This window comes from Jaculus jaculus, chromosome 11 (genome assembly GCF_020740685.1).
Source record: "Jaculus jaculus isolate mJacJac1 chromosome 11, mJacJac1.mat.Y.cur, whole genome shotgun sequence".
Classification (NCBI taxonomy): domain Eukaryota; kingdom Metazoa; phylum Chordata; class Mammalia; order Rodentia; family Dipodidae; genus Jaculus; species Jaculus jaculus.
Genome location: NC_059112.1, coordinates 96,239,341 through 96,261,393, shown reverse-complemented (window position 1 = coordinate 96,261,393; position 22,053 = coordinate 96,239,341). Strand labels below are relative to the sequence as shown.

Below are 22,053 nucleotides of genomic sequence, written 5' to 3'. Positions count from 1 at the left end.
GAAACTGCTCCAGGCTTGCAGCGGTCCAGGTGCCCAGCCTGCGCCCTGCGGGGATGTCAGATTTCTGGGCAGCCATAGAAGTGGCTCTCCAGACATCACACCCTGCTTCCCCGCCTTGGGTCTGCGAGCCACAGAGCGGGGTGTCGGTGGTAGCTGCGACACCCTGATGGCAGCCACCCTTTTCAAGAACGGGTGCCGAGCTCCGGTGGTGCCAGAGCGCTCAGCCAGGAGGGAGCTGCGCCCTGGGCGCGCCCTCCCCCCGCAGGCCCGCCCGCAGCCCCGCCCCCGGCGGCTGAACCAGGAAGCGGTGACGTGCGACCGCGCTCACTGGCTGCGGGCCTGGGGGTCCGCCGTCGCCAGCAAATTTAGGCGCTGGGCAGCAATCGCCAGGGCGCACTGTCCGTCGCGCCTCGCCGCGCTCCGCGTGCCTGAGTTCGCGCTCCGTTGCAGCACCGCTGGACGAGTCGCCGCCTCCTGGTAGCCTGGGCCACCCCGTGGTTCCCAGCCGGAGGAGGGAGGAAGAACGTAAAGTGGGTGTTGGTGACCCCTGCGCTTGGCGCAGTGGATGTCCGCCTCCGGCCTCGAGCCATCCGTCCGGCCGCGCTACCCCGGGTTGAGCATCCTTTTGAGTTCCCAGCTGGTCAGCCCCTGGCTCTCTGGCTGGTTGGAAGTCTGTGGTGCGTGTGGGAGTGCGGTAGCGGAGAGGAGAGGCCGGTGTGGATCTCTGGGGTGACCGGAACTGACCCTTCTGGAGTCCCCGGCCCCGCAGTGTCTGAACTCAGGAGCTGGACGCTGTGTTGTGGGTCTCCGTCCGCCCTGGGGAAGCTGGACGGCTGCTCGGCAGGCCGGGTCCCCGATCAGGACCGCGCTCTGGGGACCATGGAGTACACGGCGTCACCCAAGCCGCAGCTGTCCTCTCGGGCCAATGCTTTCTCCATCGCCGCGCTCATGTCCAGCGGCGGCTCCAAGGAGAAGGAAGCCGCGGAGAACACGATCAAACCCTTGGGTAAGTGGGATGCGCAGGTAGCCGCGGTGGACAGAGGGCGCGAGGACTTCCCATCCATCTGCCCCTGACTAAGGACGGTAGGCTGGCGGCAAAGGGTGACCGCTTCTCATAGTCCAGGGTACTTCGAACCCTAGGCCGTGGACCTAAGTCCCAGAGGGAGATTTTCTTTTACTTCTCGGCCCGGATTTTCTCTATGGGGCTTCACAGTTTGTTGAACATCACAGTAGTCATATTACGGGTGAGGGCTAGCCGCTCCTCTGCTTGTCAGACCTAGCAGTGTGCAAATTTGTTTGTATATAAACAAATTCTAGAACAAATAATAAGGCTCCTTTTAAGACATAGGCTTTACTGCGTGTGTAACTCCTGGGTTGTACTCGAAAAAACAAGAAGACGCTAAGGGATTTCACTGAAACCAGTCTCTTTTTTTTTATTTTTTTATTTGAATAGATTAAAACCTCTTTGTCGCCACTGCAAAGTGTCATAGAATAAACCAGTTTCCCGGGAGGAACCGGTCTCTTCACAAAGTTCCAGGCTTGTCAGAAAAACTCATTTTGTAGCTGTCCTTATTTTCAGTTGAGACTGGAAAAACTTACATTCCTTAACTTTTGGTTATACTGTTTATTTAGCCACCTTTGTTATCTATAGAAGATACCAGGCTCAGAGTTAAGGTAGAAAAGAGATTGTGTACTATTTAGTACAAGTGAATTGTGTGGAAGAAACTGCCTGAGATAAATGTGTTTCTTTTTAGCATCCCCCCCCACTTTACAACCAAGAAAGAAATGAGTTATTCACTAGTGAATTTTGGGGAAATAATTATCACACATCTTGATCATCTGGTATCCCTAAAATGATGACAGTCATGAAAATTTAAAGACTTTTTTCTTTTTTAAGTTTCCTATTATTTTCCCTTTCTTCTTCCTATTTTTCCCAACTCTTTAACAAGTTACATCTAAAATATAGTGATAACAGAGAAGAAATACTGAGGGGTATAGGATAAGAAAGAGCACACACGGACCAAAGAATCTGGGAACCAAGGGGAAGGAAACCTGAAAACAGTGTCAGAAAGTCTCCCCAGTGAGCTCTGAGCTGGTCCTCCCCAGGGGACCCCTACCTACAAACCAGTCTCCGGAAGACAAGGAGTGGGCCATCAAACCCCGATCGTTCAGGAAAAGCATTAACTAAGGACCTCAGAGTAGTCCAGCTGGGACTTCCCAAAACTACCCAGTCTTATTTCGGTCCCTGAATTCTTGAACACTTTTCCAGCAGGGAAAGAGAGTCTCAGGTAGAAATTCCTGACCGGTGTGTGGGCAGAGCCCTGTGAAGTCGGCCAGCTTCAGCCACAAGACATTTCTGTGTTGATTCTCCCTCCATTTTTCTGAGAAGACTGACCTTGCATCTAAATCTCTAGGTTGTAAGCCATCTCCGGCTCAACAAACTCTGAGCCTTCTCTCACCCACCCATGTACAAAAGATTTCTGAATTGAGCACTTTCTTTTGGATTTTGAAAAAAGGAAAAAAAAATCTTTCAAAGAACTGATAGGCTTTCTGGTCCTTTATACTGGCTGATCCATCAGAGCACAATTAGTGATCAAAGTCAAAGGATTCTGGCAACAGAAATACCTAAAGGTTTTTGTTGTTGTTGTTTAACTTAAGTGGCGCCTTTGTTGAAACATTAGTGCTCACTCACTTAAGCACATTAACACTTCTTGGAAAACTAGAATATTTCCACTGCATTTTCTTACTTCTCTGTTCCCAGACCCAATGCCCTCGGAGGGCTCCGGAAAGCTTATCTGTCAGTTGTTGGAAATAAAAAAGAGTGGAAAGATCACTCCCAGATCCTTACAGATACATCTTGTGAATGTGCGTCTGAAAAATACGACAATAAAATGAGATTTTTGCCATGGTTTGGTTTTGTTTCTTTGATTTAGAAACAATCTTCATGATAATTTGATTATTAATTTGACATATTTCTATGAATTGGACTATCGTATAAGAAGAAAAGTTATTTTTAAAAAATCTTGCTTATCTTGTCCCTTATCAAAAAGAAGTGTGAGAAATAATGGACTTGTGGTTTTGGTAACACAGACATGTCACATGTGCTCATTCACACATGCATGTGGGCCTATGTACAACTAGCATTGGTGTGCTTTCCTTAGTGCACTCGGGACACGCTTATTTGTAGATTAGTTTCACATTGCAGATTCAAGTGGTTTCTTTTTTAAGGTCTGAAAGATAATTGGAACAATTTACAAAGCTCTCCTGTGTTCCATCAGAGTGACTGGAGGAGTCCCAGGCCCTTATCGGCAGGAGAACGTTTGGTTCATTGGCAGTGATATTCCAACCCGGTGATAGATGGCAAAAACTTTCTACCCTCTTTAATTTCCTGTTAGCCTGAGTCTAAAATGGTTTCCCTCGCTTCCAAGATAGTTGCACACATTACCTTTCCAGTAACCATTCCATGTCTGTTCCAAAAGAGAAAGAAAGAAAATGTCTCTGAAAGGTTGTCCCCATGATTTAACAAGCCGTATGGCTGACATCTTTCATGAGAGCTCATGCTGGGCGATTACAAAATTGTCTTAATGGAATCTATTCACCCAAAAGACAGAGAGCTGGATGGAGAAGCGAAGTGACCGACGGCTTTCTGGTTTTTTGTTTGTTTGTTTGTTTTGTTTTTACTACACCCCCACCTTTCTTTCTTTCCTCTGTCCTTTCTCTCTTATGGAGAAATGACTTCAGAAGATGAGGGAGTACTGACATTTGCCTCGCTCCGCAAAGTCGAGAATTTGGCAGGGATAATTGTTACACGGTTTACTTTTTTATCCTTCACCATCACTCCTTTTTTTTTTTTTAATTTCACTCCCCATGTTTTTATCCTCAAAGTGGGTTTCTGTAACATTAGTAACAAACCTTAGTTTCTAGACGGCACTCATTTGGTATAGGAAGCGGGACGCGCGATGGCGATCGCAGGTACATTTTGCCCTGACCTCCTGGAGCTTCGGAGCCTCTCGTGGCCTGGCTGGGGACCGTGCCTGCACCCTGGCTCCGGCGCCGCCACCGTCAGCCTTCTCCGTTTTCTTTGCCTCCAGAGCAATTCGTAGAGAAGTCGTCCTGCCCGCAGCCCCTGGCGGAGCCGAGCCTGGACTCGCAGGCGGACTTCGGCGCCGGCGGCGGCAGTCCCTCCTCCTCCTCCTCTCTGTGCACGGAGCCCCTGATCCCCACCACACCCATCATCCCCAGCGAGGAAATGGCCAAAATCGCCTGCAGCCTGGAAACCAAGGAGCTCTGGGACAAATTCCACGAGCTGGGCACAGAGATGATCATCACCAAATCGGGCAGGTAGCTGGATCTGGGAGGGACGGGGTGGGAAAGACGGGGAGCCGCGCCAGGTACTCTGAATCCCCCCCCCCCCCCGGGGAACTGCACGTGAGGGATGGGATGGCGGGTCTCAGGGCATTGAGGAACCTTCCTAGGACAGCTTCTTTTCACGAAGAACTTGGTTTGGAAAGACCTGGGGGGAATAGCTTTGTCCGCCAGGCCTTGTGAGAAGGAAGGGCCCAGAGACCGTGCTGTGTCCTGGGGCGGGGTGGGGGAAAACGCTGTCTTTGGGCTGCTCCGGGCAACGTTGCGGTACCCAGGCAGAATTAAGGTGGGCGCGCAGCTGGTCCTGCGGGGGAAGGAGAGGAGATTCCCTTTGATCGTTATTTCTCAACTTGCAGAAGCCGCCAGCTCCTGTTTAAAAAAAAAAAAAATTAAAACCTTGGCGGAAGAATGAAAATGGAAAGATAGAATTCTGGATAGAAAAGCGGCCCTGGGCAGTTATTTGTCTTTGGTGCCGGTGGCTGGGGAGGGTGGGAAGACGCCTAGGTGCCCGAGGCGGGAGGATTCCGCTGAGACTCCCAGGACCCGGGTCACCAGCCCTCTGCAGAGCGCAATTCCCGCAGCACCCCCTAAGCACACCCGCACCTCCTCCAGCGGACGGCTCTCTCACCAGATAGATGGGTTGTGTAACTAGGTCGGTGGGTGGTTTGGGTTCCTTAGAGGATGGAAACGGGATTTTCCCTAATCATAGACTTTTCGACTTTGGAAGCAAAAAATAAAAATATAAAAAAAAAATAAATAAATAAAAAGAGTTCACCCAGCTGCGAGGACCCTTAGGATTATTCTTGCAGTAAATTTGTGTCTCTCCCTGCCCCTCCGGAAGGGCTGGGCCTGGGAAGAGCGGGAGGGGAGTCCAGTCCTCCTGCATCAGGAGTGAACACGCCGCTTCTCTTCACCTCTCCTTTCAGGAGGATGTTCCCGACCATCCGGGTGTCATTTGCGGGAGTGGATCCTGAGGCCAAGTACATCGTCCTCATGGACATTGTCCCCGTGGACAACAAGAGATATCGCTACGCTTACCATCGGTCCTCCTGGCTGGTGGCCGGCAAGGCTGACCCTCCCTTGCCAGCCAGGTTTGTGACTCAACTTCTTGCAAAGTCAAATGGTATTAACCCATACGACCGTCTTGGAGAAGGTCTCTGGCTTGTGTGAATTTTAAGCAGGTCTGTTTTTAAGCACTAGAGTCTGGAGGGAGAGATTTACAAGCCTGCATTCTTCCTGATTGATGAGGGCTAGCCTCCAAGAAAGGTAGCATTTGGGTATAAAGAGAACAATCTTCTTTAATTTTACACTTTTATTATGATTTATCCCAAATTTTCATTGAAGTTTGAATTCATTAGAAATGTAAGCAGCTTGATCTTCATGTTTCTGACGAGCTAATTAAAATTGGGCTAATTAAGCATACTAGTGAAATGGTTACCCCGAAACCCTTTTATGAAGGATGCGTCTCAGCAGTTACTTGCTTATAGTCAATGTTTGTAGACAATGTGTTTATATTAGCACGCAATACCTGTCATTTGGACAAAACTTGATTGTTTTTGATCAACAAAGGGCTCTGAGAGTTTTAAGTAAGAAAAGGAGCCACGTCCTCCACAATTTTAGTGGATAGATACGATTCAACTAGTTAAATGCTTGCACATCAAACATAATTAAAATAAGCGTGCTTATTTTCTTCACAGTCATGGCTAGTGATATTTTTCTGAGAATTCCCTGTTAAAAAAAATCTTTCCATACAACTCCTTTTCATTGCTGTTTTGCCCAAAAGAGCTTTCTGAAGGAAGACAAGATACCTATTTTTGAAGAGCAATGCTGGGGTACAGGATTCTAACTGCGTTCTGACAGAATGTCAGCTGATGTTTTGGCTTCAAAACCTGCCCAGCTTTTGGGTTGTTTCATGATGAACTTTTCACAGTTGCTTCAAAGTTTGGAGCTTTGAAGCTGTGGCTGGCTGGTTGTGGCTGGCTAACCTGGAGTCTCAGTCCAGCCCTGACGTGCAGTGCACAGAAGGAACAGCAGGAATCTCCAGCTTTCCTCCTAGTTGAGCTCCCTGTGGGAGTTTACAGTATGCAAAGTGTACTAGAGAGGAGATTCATAGCATCTCAGTATCCATTCCCGAGGAGAGTAGGAAGGTCAACTGCCAAGCCTTTCCAAGATCAGTATATTAAGTAACAGACTGAGAAACACAAAGCAGCAACTCGTTTTTCAGATCGAAAAAGATGTACCAATTTACAATATGTATTAAAATTAACAGAATTAGCGTTCTCTACTGTTTACTTCTGAACAGTCCATTCCATTTTTAACCTTGTTTTGACACAGGGGTCTTATGGTGTCACAAAGCTGTCCCCTAACTCACAACTCTGCTGCCTCCACTTTCAGCAGAGCGCTGAGATTACAGCTGGCATCACAACATAGACAGCTTCCAAGTTTATAAACGAAGAGAGAAGGGTGGAAGGGGGGAATTTTACCAGATCCCTATAAAATAAGCAAATGCTCATTTTCTTTACCCTCCTGTCTTTCCTCTAAGAAGTTAATCAGTCTTATTTATCATGCGTTTTCGTCCTATCTGAAGGTACTGGGAAACGTGCAGGCAAGCAGGACATTAGAAATATGACATCGTCTTGTTTATGTTTCTAATCTGTTCTGCTTAGAGGAAGAAAGCTCCTACTAACACACAATCTTAGCTAAAGCATGTTTAAGCTATTGCTGGAATTTTAAGTCTGGTGGGAGGGGCTGGGAGAGCAAGGCCTCTCTGTATGTTGTTTCATTTATTCTGGTTCAGTTTATTTATATTAATATTAGCCAATCTGTATTATGCATTATGAAGCAGAGACCTTCTACATAATTCTTGCAATTTTAATTAATTATTAACAAAACAGTTTATTTTATTCTCTACCTCCACAAAAGGAACGGTAAGAATTTGGAAAATGAGAATTTTGGAACTGGTGATAGCAATGCCTGTGATTCTAAGGATAAGAAGTAAACAATCAGTAACTGAGACATAGATTTTTCCCATCAAAGCCCTTTTTTTTCTTAAATGTCTATAAGTAAATTAAATTTTTGAATAATTTGAAGTGTACCCAGCTAGTTTACACTTTCATGTAGCGAGTCCGTAACAACAGTTGGTGATGAAAATGTGCGGTTTTATGGAAAGTTGGAAGAAGGACAGGGTCAGCCTCTTTCTACAAGCTTTCCATGTCCTTGCATTAGGTCTGGAATTTGTGAAGAGAATAAACTTAAAACTGAGTCACTTCTAGATTTAAATAAATTGATTCTATAAACTTGTTTTTAAAAGAAATAGCTTGCTTTCATCGATTTTCAGTAACACTTATCTTAGGACCTTGTGTAATTACTGTGATCTAGTCCTTATCTTTATGTTTTGAAAATATCTACATTAGTAATATTCTGTATTTGATGGTTGCAGACTGCTAGCTGACTATCTGAAAGGAACACACACACACACACACACACACACACACACACACACACTTCATCTTTAAAAAATAGCTTGCTTGGCAGATAGCAGAAAGTTTGTTATCCCTTTCAGATATCTGTGTATGAAGAAGCATGTTAGCTGCTTGAGAATTATTTTGGCATTGCTATTTTAAAAATTTGAAGCATTGAAACAAATAAAATGGGCTATTTATATGAAATGCATGTATTCCTTCAGAATCGGAAAATTTAGAATAAAGATAGAATGCCATGGCTTTTTGCTTACTTGTTTGTTTGTTTTAATGCAGGCTCTCACTATGTAGCCCATGCTGGTCTCAAACTCTCAATCCCCCTGCCTCAGCCCTCTGAGTGCTGGGATTACAGCTTGACTGTTTTGGTGGTTTTTTTTTTTTTTAAATGTGTCTCAGTAAGGTTCTCTAATACTTCTCCTAGGCTGTATGTGCACCCAGACTCTCCCTTCACTGGTGAGCAGCTGCTCAAACAGATGGTGTCTTTTGAAAAGGTGAAACTTACAAACAATGAATTGGATCAACATGGCCATGTAAGTAGAGTCCTGGGCAATGCAAGCTCTTCTGTGCAATGACAAGTCATACAAAATGTCCTCTCTCCAAGCCTCTTTCTCTTTCTCTTCTCTGTCTACTCTCCACTTTCCATCTTTGAATTATTCCATAAGGACACTCATATGTTCTTAGGGGACCTTAACTGTTTTTGTTTTGTTTTGTTTTATGAGGTCTGGTCTCACTCTAGCCCAGGTTGACCCGCAATGCACTACATGGCCTCAAGGTGGCCTTGAGCTCACAGATCTCCTCCTACTTCTGTCTCCTTAGTGCTGGGATTAAAGGCATGTGCCCCCATGCCTGGCCTTAACTGCTTTAGTAAAGTCATTTCTGTCATTTATGAGGATGCCATGTGCCACAAATCTTTCATCATGAACTTCTCATTACTTCTACAGCTGCTTTGTCACCTGTGACAGCTAAACATAGGAACTGTGTGTTTTTGGAGAGTATTATGTCTTATTTTGGGGTAAAACATCTTACTTCGGTTACTGGCACAGCAGCAGATAGTAATAGACCATAAAGAGATGGCCTAAGCTTTTTCATGGGGGCATTCCTGGAGTCATCTGTAGAATACATTCATGACATGTGACCCAACAAAGTAGTTTTTCAGAGGTATTTGCTCACTAGGCACTCCTTTTGGAGAGTTCATAAATGCTAGACACAGGTAATCTCTGCGATTAAAGACAAAGCCATAGTACATGGTGGGGAAAGCTGATAATCCCAACACTTCAGAGGCAGAGGCAGGAGAATCGTTGCCATTTCCAGACCCAACTGGTTAACATAGCAAGTTCCAGAATAGCTATGACTACATAGCAAGGTACTGTCCATCAAAAAGAAAAGAAAAAAAAAAACCCAGACAAAACAGATCTGATTTTGTGTCAGTAACGAATTCATTATGATATGGAAAAAGGAAATATAGCGCAGAGCCTCTATCAATAGTTAGTAGACCAAAGAGCTCTTTCATATGTTGTTAATATTCCTTTTTAAGGTATTGCCCATGTTATAATTCAAAACACTTAAATACAAATTTATGCACAGATTCTGTTTAAGATTTTATGCTAAGAAAACTGTAGACAGGCTTCCTTTTTGACTCTATTGTCAGAAAGAACATGAGTATTTTCATAGTTCCTTACTTTTACATAGAAATTCTGGGATAATTATTGTCTTTTCTTCATTTTACTAAGTAAAGTTCTTGTTACTTTAGGAAATTCGTTTTGATTGGATCTATGCACCATATAGGAAAAGGTTTAAAATTGTTTTCTTCAAGAAGATAGCTTTAAGTAGACAATAAATTATATAGTTCTGTATATGGTTTCAAATGAGTGAATTAAACTTGAAACCGAGCAAATGACTTTAGTACATATAAGTCCTTGCTTATTATTACCACATCAGGGTTGATTTATGACCATGACTAGCGTTGGTGAGGTATTGGCAGTAGGTTAATGACCTTCTGTCATTTCACCTCTTGAAAGATAATTGACCTGTTTTTCTATCTTGACATAATTTCCCTTCTTATACAAAAATAGAAGATGCATCTACTCAACAGATATCTTTTCAGGTTATGATTTATGAATGTTTGAGTGGCGTCATTAATAATGTCATTTATATTAAAATATTTTGGGCTCCCAACTGATATCTTTAAAGTGAGAAACTATATTTCTTTAAACATTCTTTTGGCATTTTACATTTGTGAAATATTTTAAATTGTTTGGGTCATTTCACAAAGGCTTTAGAGTTCTATGGGAGATCAAATATACAGAATTTGAAGTTTTTATTTTCATTGTTGTTGCTTTTGGCATCAGTTTCCTGGGTGGGAAATGCCTTAAGCTGACCTTTGGAACCTGGGTTCCAGCCTGACTGTGTGGAGATGTGAGAGATGAGATTGTGACAAAGTGTTTAGCCTTCAGTGGCTTCTTATATATGCTTTAGCTTTAAAACTCTTGACTTAATATTACCTTTTGTCACCAGAATTAGGATCTCTTAAAAACTACAAGGAACGGTTTTTAGATACTGTGTTTCTTGACTGACTTCTTTAAAGCTCTTCTGAAGAAGCCCCTCTTATAGATTCAGTTTTCTTATGACAAGAAAAGTTACCATTCCCAGAAAGTTATTTCTTCAGGACTCTGCATTTCTACTATTATTATTATTATTATTATTATTATTATATATTATTATTATTATTATTATTATTTTGGTCCCATGAAGACTGGAGCAGAGTCAGAAGCCCCTGATTGTCCAGTGCCAATTTCCAAAGGAAACTGGTCTTGGGGGAAGAGTGCCTAGGCTTGGAGAACAGGTTTTATTTAAAGCTGTTTGTCATTTTTGGTATGTGTATGTATGGCTAGTATGTGACTTGAAAATTCTCATACAGATTTTTTTTATATGGGGAGAAGAATGTTTATTTTTGTTGTTTCAAGATTATTCCAAATCTATGACTAGAAATTAATATCCTGATCTCCTTGGAGTAAGTGCATTATACAAAGAATGGCATTACTCTTTTTTAAAGTTTATTTCAACTCTTCTGAAACTCTCATTTCATTCAGTTCTCCCTATTTAGGTTTGAGAATATTAAAAAATGGCATGTGCAATAATCAGTCTCCCCTGTGACTTTAGGATGGCTTACAAATTAAGGCATTTGACAGAGAGAGGCTAATTATAGAGTCATTCTCCCTATATCAGTGGGGATTGGTTACAGGATGCCCTGCAAATAGTGAAACTCATGGATGCTCAAGGTCCTTAAATAAAATGGCACTTTCTAGATTACTGACAATATCTAATACAATGTGAATGCTATGTAAATAAGTTGTTATACCAAGTCACTTAGGGAATGACAAAATGTATGTTCAGTTCACACACATTTACTTATTTATTTGCAATGAGATAGATAAATAGATGATGATAGATGATGATGATGGTGATAGATAGATAGATAGATAGATAGATAGATAGACAGATAGATAGACAGATAGATAGATAATGGGCACACTAGGGCCTCTTGGTGCTGCAGACGAGCTCCAAATGCATATGCCCTTTTATGCATCTGACTTTATGTAGGTATTGGGGAATTGAACTCAGACTATCAGTCTTTTTAAGCAAGCGCCTTTAACCACTGAGCTATCAATTCCTTGAAAAGAGATTTTGAACTGAGGTTGGTTAAATCTGCAGAAGCACAACCTAAATATGCAGAGGTCTACTATGTATCAGTAATCCCATGGTAATTAGTAGTTAATCTGATAGCTAATGAGCAAGAGCACCTATGCACACATCCATGTTAGTGTGAGGGAGCAAACATCTGTGGGGCCTGACACAGTGCTTAGTGAATGCTTTCTAAGGCCAGGCTCTCAACTGGGTGCTTAGAGCAGAGAATAGTGTGGGAGCACCCAATCCAGTCCAGAAAGATAGTGGGGAGGATATGAGAAATGTTCTATACCTAAAAGTGAATTTTGTTAAGCCAAATATAGTTTCTCATGCCTGTAATTCCAGCATTCAGAAAACAGAGGTAGGAGGATTGCCTTGAGTTCAAGGTTAGCCTGGAATTCAGAATGCAACGCTATCTCAAAAACAAATAAGAACAACGAAAAAGAGTTTTGTTGCTCAGATTTCATATAGTAACACTCATCTGTATTTACCTAAAGGGTAAATGAAAAATACTCTTGTTTAGCTGTCTTCTTAGCCAGGGCATATTTATGATTTCTGAGAACTTGGTAACTTTTAGTAACTGCAGAATAGAAGATGGCCATCGTTGTGATTAAAGGTTAATTTTATAACAGTAAGAAATCTTAGCCATTGCCATGAATAATATCACAGTTCACATATATTGAGTACTTGAGTTCTATGGGTTTTAGAGATTTTCATCTTCTTACCCTTGCCACAGCAGCTTGTGAGGATAATACTACTTTTTCATTTGAGCAAACTGGGGGTTTGAAAGGTGAGATACTTGGCCTAGGATAAAGGAGCTATAAAGCAGCAGAGCTGGCGTTCTAATGCATGCCTAATATGACATTGTCTTTCTAAGTCATTTTATTTTTCCTCCCTACATAAAAATAGTTTCCTAGAGTACACAATTTTGTACTTTAGAAAATTTAGACATAACATTTTAAAATCTTATTAGGATGACAAATAAAAACCCTTTTAAAGATTTGCTTTTTAATTTTTTGTGTATTTTTATTTATTTGAGAGTGGCAGACAGACAGACAGACAGAGAGAGAGAGAGAGAGAGAGAGAGAGAGAGAATGGGCACACCAGGGCCTCTAGCCACTGCAAATGAACTTCACATGCACGTGCCCCCTTGTGCATCTGGCTTACATGGGTATGGGTCCTGGGGAATTGAACCTCAAACCAGGGTCCTTAGGCTTCACAGGCAAGCACTTAACTGCTAAGCCATCTCTCCAGCCCCTAAAGATTTGCTTTTAAAAAAATAAACAGAATTTACCCTCTAGATGGCTTCCTTCCCCCATCAACCTGTGTGATTTGCAGTCATTTAGGAAAATAGAACTCATGAAGAAGACTCTAGAATTGTGTGAAAATGTCCCCCCAAAACATCAAAAGGATTATCCTGTTCTTCAAATAGCATCTGCAGTTGTAGATTTTCAGGTTTGGCTTTGCCTCACTCCACTTGCCTGGTTAGCAGTATCAAGTTGCAGCATTCAAGACTTCCCATGTCTTCCTTGTAGATAATTTTGAACTCAATGCATAAGTACCAGCCCCGGGTGCACATCATTAAGAAGAAGGACCACACAGCCTCACTGCTCAACCTGAAGTCGGAAGAGTTCAGAACATTCATCTTTCCAGAGACCGTCTTCACAGCAGTCACAGCCTACCAGAATCAGCTGGTGAGTGGACAGTTTGTAGTCGGTGCTTGCACAAGATAAGGAGGTATAGGAGAAGTACCCACATATATTATTTTAAAATCCTTTCCATTCTTTCTCTCTTTGTTTCAGCTTTTTTTTTTTTTTTTTTTTTTGAGAGAAGGGTTTTCCCAGTACTCGAAGTGGGTGTGTCCTTTGGAAAGAGCATTAAATATCAGCTTGTGGCCTTCTGAGAGCTGAATGACCATATGTCGTACCATCTTATCTTCAAGAACCTTTGTACTCTAGGGCAGGCCGCTCATTGTCCACTTTCTGACACAGACCTGCTCCAATTTGCCTTCTTGTTTCTTCTCTAGGAAGCTTCTTTCTGCTCTTTCCTCCTTCCACACAGTTGTATTACTTCAGACGATATAAATGTTCCATTTTTCTGATGAGTTAACCACATACCATCTAGCCAATCGCCCAAACCACTGACCCTCCAGATACTGTGTGAGGCTTACTCAGCTGTGGTTTAGGATCAGCAAGGTGGCTGTAAATGCGTCTTTGGATCCTGAGTTGCAGGAGTATGCTAGATGAACATGAAGACATCCAATTTACAACACTAGGTTATTTATTTCATATTCTCTGTTATGTATCACATTTAAATATTGTGTATTGTTTTCATGCATAAGATTTAGTCTCAGTAGGTATGTATCAAGATCCTTCTAAGGACTGAGTACTATTAGATACTTGCCCATACATTTTTTAATTTCATGATCAGCAGAAATGTGAAGGTATTGTAGTAACAGCACCACACCACGGTATAGTGAACAAGCTGAGAGGAAAAAAGAAGGAACAATCTTCAGCCAGGAAAGGCCAGAAGTAGAATTTTTTTGTACTTGGATAAAAGGCGCTCACACCTTCAGTTTGATTAACAAATTTGGTTGTCCCTACCCTCCTTGGGCTTTGTGTCTTTTCTTTGATTAGTTGTACATAGCCAGGATGCTTGCTCTCCTTTTTCCATTATATTGGTATGTTTGGGTCCTGAATGGATAATTATTAGCTAATGGCCAAGGAGAGCGATACAGTGTTCATGTGCCTATTATTTCTGAATGACTTGGAGAAGCTTTCATTTCACCACCATAGCTGCTGTTTGCATTAGCTATAAACTAGATCTAAGTACTGAACAGACCATCTTAAGGACTGCTGTGAAGTCCAGGTATGATGGCATAGGCAAACATGGCCTTGGAAACTGTGATATTGGGCAGTCTCAGGAATGTCAGGTATTTCTGTCACTATTTGACATTAAAATGTTAGTGAGGTATTGGTAAATAAGCTTAGTAGATGCAAGTCATTCTGTGAAAACAAAGCTGGGCATTTGAATCTTCTCCAAGGTGACAACACAGGAAGAGAACCTTCCCAAGAATGTCCAGATTAAACTTTGTTTACTGACCAAAGCCCACGAAAACCTGACCCCCTAATGCTGTCCATCCCTGAATATCTGAACATCGAAGGCAACAACCCATTTTATTTGAAAGCACAGGCAATACAGATATCATAGGTTTAGGCAAGACTCCTGAACTTGGGAGATGGATCAGTGGTGAAACATACTTGCTTAGAAAGCCTGGGTTTATTTTCTCAGTATTCACATAGACTTACACACAAATGGCATTTGTTTGCAATGGCAAAAAACTCTGGCACTCCCAAACACATGTATCCACATGCATCACACAATTTTAAAAATAAAATTTCCCAAAGCATTCAGTTAATTTTATACTACATGTATAACTTTTGATGTAATTATTAGATTCATAAAAGCCTAAGAAAATCTGTTGTTTTGGAATAAAATAAAAATGTTTCACATAAAAACTTCAATGCCCTTACCAGAATTCCCTGTAAAGAACACCAAAGCAAGAATCAGTAAATTGTGGGTTTTTTTTTTTTTTTTCCTCTTCAAATTAAAGAGACAGAACAAAAACTCAAGGACGTTTCTAAGTACCGTATCTTAGATTTGGTTTAACAGGTGTTCAGTTAGCTTCTTGTTGCTGGAAAAACACCTGACCAAAAGTAGCACATAGGAGGAAAGGGTTTATTTCAGGCTTACAATTTCCAGGAAAACATTATCAACAGTGGAAGGAGCTGGCTCTCTTCCATAGATTCATAGCATAGCTCACCATCAACAGCCAGCACCAAAAAAAAAAAAAAAAAAAAAAAAAAAGGCAGAGCTCGAATTGCTTTCCCTATACCTTAGGGCTATAATCCAAGATCTCTACCCCCTCACCACTTCCTGCCTGTAGTGACATACCCTCCTGTATCAGGGATTTGTCTGTCAGGGGTTCAAGTTTCAAGTTCAATATCCCTATAACACCTTAGTGTTTGGCCGTACATTCCAACTATCACATTGAAACTACCACAGGAGGAACCCTAAGCCCTAAATAAACCTAAGCAGGACTTCTCACATCTTAGTATGCTGAGACCACATAGTAGAGCTAACATTAAGTTGTTTGCTTTGCGCATAGCACTCTGTAAAGGGCATCATCTTGTTTGATCTATCCAAGAATACACTGGTATGAGAACAACACATTTCTCTTTTGCAACATACACTTGGGAAGATAGAGATACTAGCTAAGTGAATAACTCACAGTGTCTTGCTGTGCCCTTCATAGACTTGGATACTGGTTACATTCCTTAGACCCTAAACTGGAGACTCTGTTGTTCTTAAGGAGTGAGATGGGCGAGGTGGCACATGCCTTTAAACCCAAGACTCGGTAGGCAGAGGTATGAGGATCGCCCTTGAGTTTGAGGCTACCCTGAGACTTCATAGTGAATTCCAGGTCAGCCTGGGCAAGAGCAAGACCCTACCTCGATCTTCCCCAACCCCAAAAAGAAGCAGAACTTGTCTCTTAATTTCTGACCCTGATGGGCTCTGACACCATCTTTGAAGAGGGTTTCAGATATTTATCCTGTTTTATCCCATTTTTTTTGTTTCTCTCTTTTCCCCAAAACCATCACTTCTCATCTACTGTGTGTTACTGAGTGTAACACAGGGGTTGTTATCCTAAACTGGAGGTCAGAGTAGACTAGGCTAGCTGTATCCAACAGAAGCCACATGTTTTAGTGAGCTTATCTCACTGAATTCTTTTTCCACTAAACTATTTACTTAGAAAAGTTTCAAATATACAAAAGAAAATATTTAAAACAAATGGTAAAATGAACCCCATGCACCCTTTACTCAGATCCAACAATTAACCCTTGTCAAATTTGCTTAATATTTCCTATCCTTTTTTTTTTATCTGTGTATGAATACATTCCTTCTCCTTCTCTTAGTCTTTTGAAAAGGAGGTACATGCATCATGATGTTTCTAAAGACTTCTGCAAGCATGTACCAGCAACAAGAATGTTTTTTTTTTTTTTTTTTTAACAATAATGTCTTTATCACAGCTAGGAAAGTTAATAGAAAAAATGTCTTAACAATATAAAGTTTAAGTTCAATTAAAAATTTTAAGATGGGCCAATCATATCTATCATAACCTTGTTTTTATCTCCCTATACTATGATCTAACTAAATTTCATATTTAGATTTACTGCTAATTTAGAAAAATCCTTTTATTTATTTATTTTTATTTATTTATTTGAGAGCGACAGACACAGAGAGAAAGACAGATAGAGGGAGAGAGAGAGAATGGGCGCGCCAGGGCTTCCAGCCTCTGCAAACGAACTCCAGACGCGTGCACCCCCTTGCGCATCTGGCTAACATGGGACCTGGGGAACCGAGCCTCGAACCAGGGTCCTTAGGCTTCACAGGCAAGCGCTTAACCACTAAGCCATCTCTCCAGCCCTCCTTTTATATTTTTCTTAATAATCTTATTTAATTCTGACACTAATCCCAAAAGGAAGTTGAATGGATGTCATTTTTTAGATGTAGAAACTGAAGTTGCGTAGTTAACAGACTCACCCAAGGCCATACATTTGTCAAGTGACAGATCTATAGGGAAGTGTTCAACTTCTGCTCTCAGTTCCTCCTTTTGGATGGCATTACAATCCATTGTAAGGCTAAGGAAACGATCACTATCACTGTCAAAGGTTTGAAAGCTGAATGTGAAAACACTGCTAAATTAAGATAGCATGCAGTATGAATTACTATGGATCCCAGCACTACTTGCTTCTCTTGCTAAATCTTGTTTTTATTATGGTATGAATTTGCTTAAACTCTAGCCACGAGAGTGTAGCTATTCTTTACTGAACCATAAAACATAAAAATTGATGTGATTATGATGCCATTTCATTGCTGAATAACCCACAATACATCTATAGAATCTGGAATAAATTTCAATTGACTCCCCTGAGTCTCAATTTATTATATATCTACCTTTAAAATGATAATCCTTACCTTAAAACTATGTATAAACTTAGTTTGCTATAAAAACTGAGAAGTTAAGTCTCCAATGAATAAAAATTCCTATAGTTTAGAAAACATATATAGAATCAACAAATGAAGGCCATGGATTACTAGGTATATACCATTTTCTAAAGTTACCTTGTGCTGTCCATATATTCTGCTGTTTCACTGGTATACTACATTTGTGTATTAATTTTCCTACAGTAAATTCATGATAAAATAAATAAATAAGGCATAAAGAAAACCTATACTATGTAAAAAAACAATGCTTTTTTTTTCATGCATGAAGAAAAATAAGAGAAAAGAGGGAGGGGAAACTTGAAAGTTTATGTTTGGAATTATTTTCGTGTTTCTTAATCTTTGGATAATACTATTATTTTATGTATTAAAATCGATGTCAACATTCCCAATAGAATTTCTGAAAAAAACCTTCTCATTTATTGAGGCTAGTAGTTTTATTTATAAGTAATGGAAATAGGACTTTTTCCTTCTTCTCCGCTTTTTTTGCAAAGGGGATGATTACATTTCTTTACATTATTAGATAAAAGCTAAATACATTACACTTTCAACAAACTATTTGATAGTATAAGATTTAAAGGTCACGCATTCTTTTTGAGCAGGCAGATCGTTGCTGTAGAGTTGAAGTGTAGGTCAGGTTTTGCTTCTAAATGCCTTTGGTCAGATCTTTTCCTGATAATTGGAGAAATGGTCTCTGAGGGCCAATTTACTCTTAAAGCCGGGAGCCCCAGTTAGGTTCAGAGTCAGGGAATCCCAACCACTACAAGATACCCCTCTTTTGGGCACAGCTGGTGGAATTAAGATCTATCCTCAAATTATGCTTGCATTTACTTATAGATAATAGAGGTCTTAAGAAGAGTGAATTTCCTGTTAACACATTCATTGTGTTCTATATCATTGCAATTATAGTGACAGACAGAATTCCATTTTGGCCCGAATGAGTCAGAAATTCGAATACACGTTGTCACACCCTCAGACTGAAGGGTATGTTGCTATCTTTGCTTATTAGTACTTGAGATACATTGTGATTTTTAAAAAATTCTTTGTACATTACAAAGACTGATCAGTTTTCAAACTCCTTTTAGTCTTACATTTGACAAGGGATCAATAGGATAGCATGCCATAGGCTTCCCATGCTAGTGGGAACCAGTGGAGGCCCAGCTGCCATCACTGTACCTCAACTCTTTCATACGTTTTCAAGGGCATCTCTCTTCCGTTATTCCAGGTTTCATACTGGGATGTGAAACTACACCTTCAGAAGTTAATTTCTTTTGGTATAATAGTTGCCTTTTTATTTCAATACCAGGGAACGAAACCCATGTCTAGCCTATGAAGATATGCAACGACAAAGATTGTTAAAGTTTTATTATATAAAATTATTTTGTCTGCAAATAAGGAAACAAAATATAATGCTTTTAAGTAAACATGCAGTGTCACCTAGTCTGCAACTGGTAAAAACAGTAAATCATACCATGGCTGCTACTTCTTAAAATAAAGCTTAAAAATGTTTCTGGAGTCCTTACAGTAGATACTCTGATAGAGTCTGTTTCTAGCCATGCTACAGTTAGTATGGTGGGCTCTCAGTAAGTTTGATCACAGAGCCCCCAAAACAATTTTAGTGATAATTGATTCCTTTACTTCTTCCCACTCTAATATTCAGAAGCAATTGTTTTCTTTGGAATTAGTAAAAGCATCGATAGAGAAGGTAAATGCCTGAGAGTTGTGTTGAACTGTTCTTCTAATTAATGCCTTAAGATTAAATATTGTTGTACATAATTGGTAAATGTGGGTGTACAGAGAGTCATATGCTATTCTTACAAATTCTCTGAAGCTTGAAGTTAAATCAAAACCTAGAGTAAAACAGCTGCCATTGACATATCTGCAAATTATGAAAATGATAGTTTTAATAATGAAAATTTTTTGAAGAAATCTAAAAGCACATATTGAATTTAATTTATATCTGGGCTCAAAGTTATGGAAATAACATTAGGTAAGGCAACCTCTGTGGAATGTATACTTTCCCTACATGGTATTAGGACACTGGAGGATTTAAGATGCCTCTCTGTCAAATAAATAAATAATTTTTTTTTGAGGCAAGCCCAACAGATTGGCCTTTTTTATTTGTGTGTATATGTGTGTGTGTGTGTGTGTGTGTGTGTGTGAGAGAGAGAGAGAGAGAGAGAGAGAGAGAGAGAGTTGGCGTGCCAGGGCCTCCAGCCACTGCAGTTGAACTCCAAATGTGTTCACCCCTGGTGTGCATATGCAACCTTGTGTGCTTGCCTCACTTTGTGTGTCAGGCTTACATGGGATCTGGATAGCCAAACATGAGTCCTTAGGCTTCACAGGCAAGCACTTTAACCACTAAGCCATCTCTCCAGCTCCAAAAATAAAATACTTTTGAAAAAAATAAGATATTTCAAATTATAATTGTTAAGTTGACGTCGATGTGGCTGTTTTCCTTGAGGACTTTAAACACTGGCTGGGAGTTATTTCAAATAAAACTTTTCTTTTTCTTCTTGAAACCTCACATTCAAAAATAAGTCCTGGGGCTGGAGAGATGGCTTAGTGGTTAAGTGCTTGCCTGTGAAGCCTAAGGACCCCGGTTCGAGGCTTGATTCCACAGGACCCACATTAGCCAGATGCACAAGGGGGCACATGCATCTGGAGTTCATTTGCAGTGGCTAGAAGCCCTGGTGTGCCCATTCTCTCTCTCTCTGCCTCTTTCTCACTCTGTCTGTCGCTCTCAAATAAATAAATAAAAGTAACAAAAAAAAATTTTTTTTTAAGTCCTGGACTGAATACACGCTGAAGACATACAGTCCTGCGGGGTGTGGCAGACTCATGATGAGGAAAGGGTACCCACAAGCGCTCGGGTGCATTACAGAGGGCCCTCAAGCCTTCTCTGCATTTCTTTATACTCATGTGGTTTAACTGTTGCTTTCCATTGCCAATGGGTTTGTTACTTGTCTAGCTTATTTCCACACTTTATCTTAGCAAAAAGGCCAAGAAGCGATGTCCAGCTTATTTCCTTCCCTGTGTACCAATTTACACATTGCCCCTGAAAAGGGATTTAGTTTATTTCCTTAGCTGCTCTACAGTGAATGCTCGTGGACTAAAGATCAGCGTTCATTTAAAACGCCCCTAACGACTGATACTGTCATAGGATCTGTCCATGGCTGTCCTCGTTGTTGATAAAGAACAGTCAATGTTGCCTGGATTGCTCTGAGGTTGGGGGAGGGAGCTAAAATGCTTCTTTGTAGATTTGTAAGTTTACTTAACACTAAGGAAAGCTGAGAAAGTGAGTCTTCTATGCTCGTTTTGGCAGCACATATACTAAAATTGGAATGATACAGAGAAGAATAGCATGGCCCCTGAGCAAGGATGACATGCAAATTCGTGAAGTGTTCAGTATTTTTTTGAATGGGATAAATATTGAAGATGTCATCGCCCAAGGTATTGGCAAGCTCACCAGTGTGCCTGCTGGTGGGGCTGTGGCTGGCTCTGTTGCCCCTGGCTCTGCTGCTGGTTCTGCCCCTGCTGCAGCCGAGGAGAAGGAGGATAAGAAAGAAGAGTCTGAGGAGTCAGATGATGATATGGGATTTGGCTTGTTTGATTAAATTCCTGCTCCTCTGCAAATAAAGACTTTTTATGTATGTATGTATGTATGTATGTATGTATGTATGTATGTATGTATGTATATATATATGAAGTTAGTCTTCTTTCTTTTGTAGTAAAAAGAGAAACTTTAGGATTAGTAGTTTGAAATGAAATTTGAATACATCCTGATAAGGGGAAAAGTTGCTTCTTTGGTAACTTTGTTTTGACTTTTATTTACTTTTTATTAAGTAGAAATTGTGTGTGCAGAAATCATGTGTTGGCACCACCATTTCTCTCCTAACTGCCCCCGCTGCACTGTGGGCCCTCCTCAGTGGGGTTGCTAGCATTTGTCATGGGGTTGTGTGGCTGGGGGCCACGCCTCTGGATACTCCTTCCACTCCGTCTCTCTTACAATCTTTCCAACCCCGCTTCTGAAAAATTCCCCAAACCTTGGTGAGTGTGTTTTAAGACTCCTTTAGCGTTGTCCTCTCATCTTCTGGATTTCTGCCTTGGTACCTTTTGAGTGTCATCGGTGCCCATTACCTTCACGACACTCTGCAGTCCATAATTCTTTTCCCTTTGAGAATACTTTGAATGTGCCTCACTCCAAAGAGGGATATAAGCTCCAAATGTTATCCTAACAGCCTATGACTCTCTTGACAAGTTTCTTTGGTTATAACTCAGTTACTCAATAGCGTGCCCTGATCCTTACGCTGTACTTCACTGTGATCGTCTGTCAAATGAGAGCATAGGCTTGCTGATCTCTCAGGTTCCTTTCAGCTCTAACAGATTTTCCATTCAGCATATCCTGTAGTCAAATGTTCCTATTTTTTATTTCACAATCTGATGTATTTTTTCCTCA

The 22,053-nt window shown here is 41.0% G+C and overlaps 1 protein-coding gene and 1 non-coding gene across 2 annotated transcripts in view; both read left to right on the top strand.

Moving 5' to 3' along the window:
* The first annotated feature begins 879 nt into the window (after positions 1 to 879).
* Tbx20 (T-box transcription factor 20) overlaps positions 880 to 22,053 on the top strand; it is a 52,299-nt gene continuing 31,125 nt past the window's right edge. The window contains exons 1-5 of the mRNA XM_004652294.3: positions 880 to 1,006; positions 4,092 to 4,341; positions 5,292 to 5,456; positions 8,266 to 8,374; positions 13,064 to 13,222. Of these exons, the coding sequence (XP_004652351.1) occupies positions 880 to 1,006; positions 4,092 to 4,341; positions 5,292 to 5,456; positions 8,266 to 8,374; positions 13,064 to 13,222 (810 nt within the window). The remainder of the gene's footprint in view (positions 1,007 to 4,091; positions 4,342 to 5,291; positions 5,457 to 8,265; positions 8,375 to 13,063; positions 13,223 to 22,053) is intronic.
* On the top strand, positions 20,904 to 21,010 carry LOC123453388. The gene has a single exon (XR_006632781.1). It is a non-coding gene; the product is annotated as a U6 spliceosomal RNA (small nuclear RNA).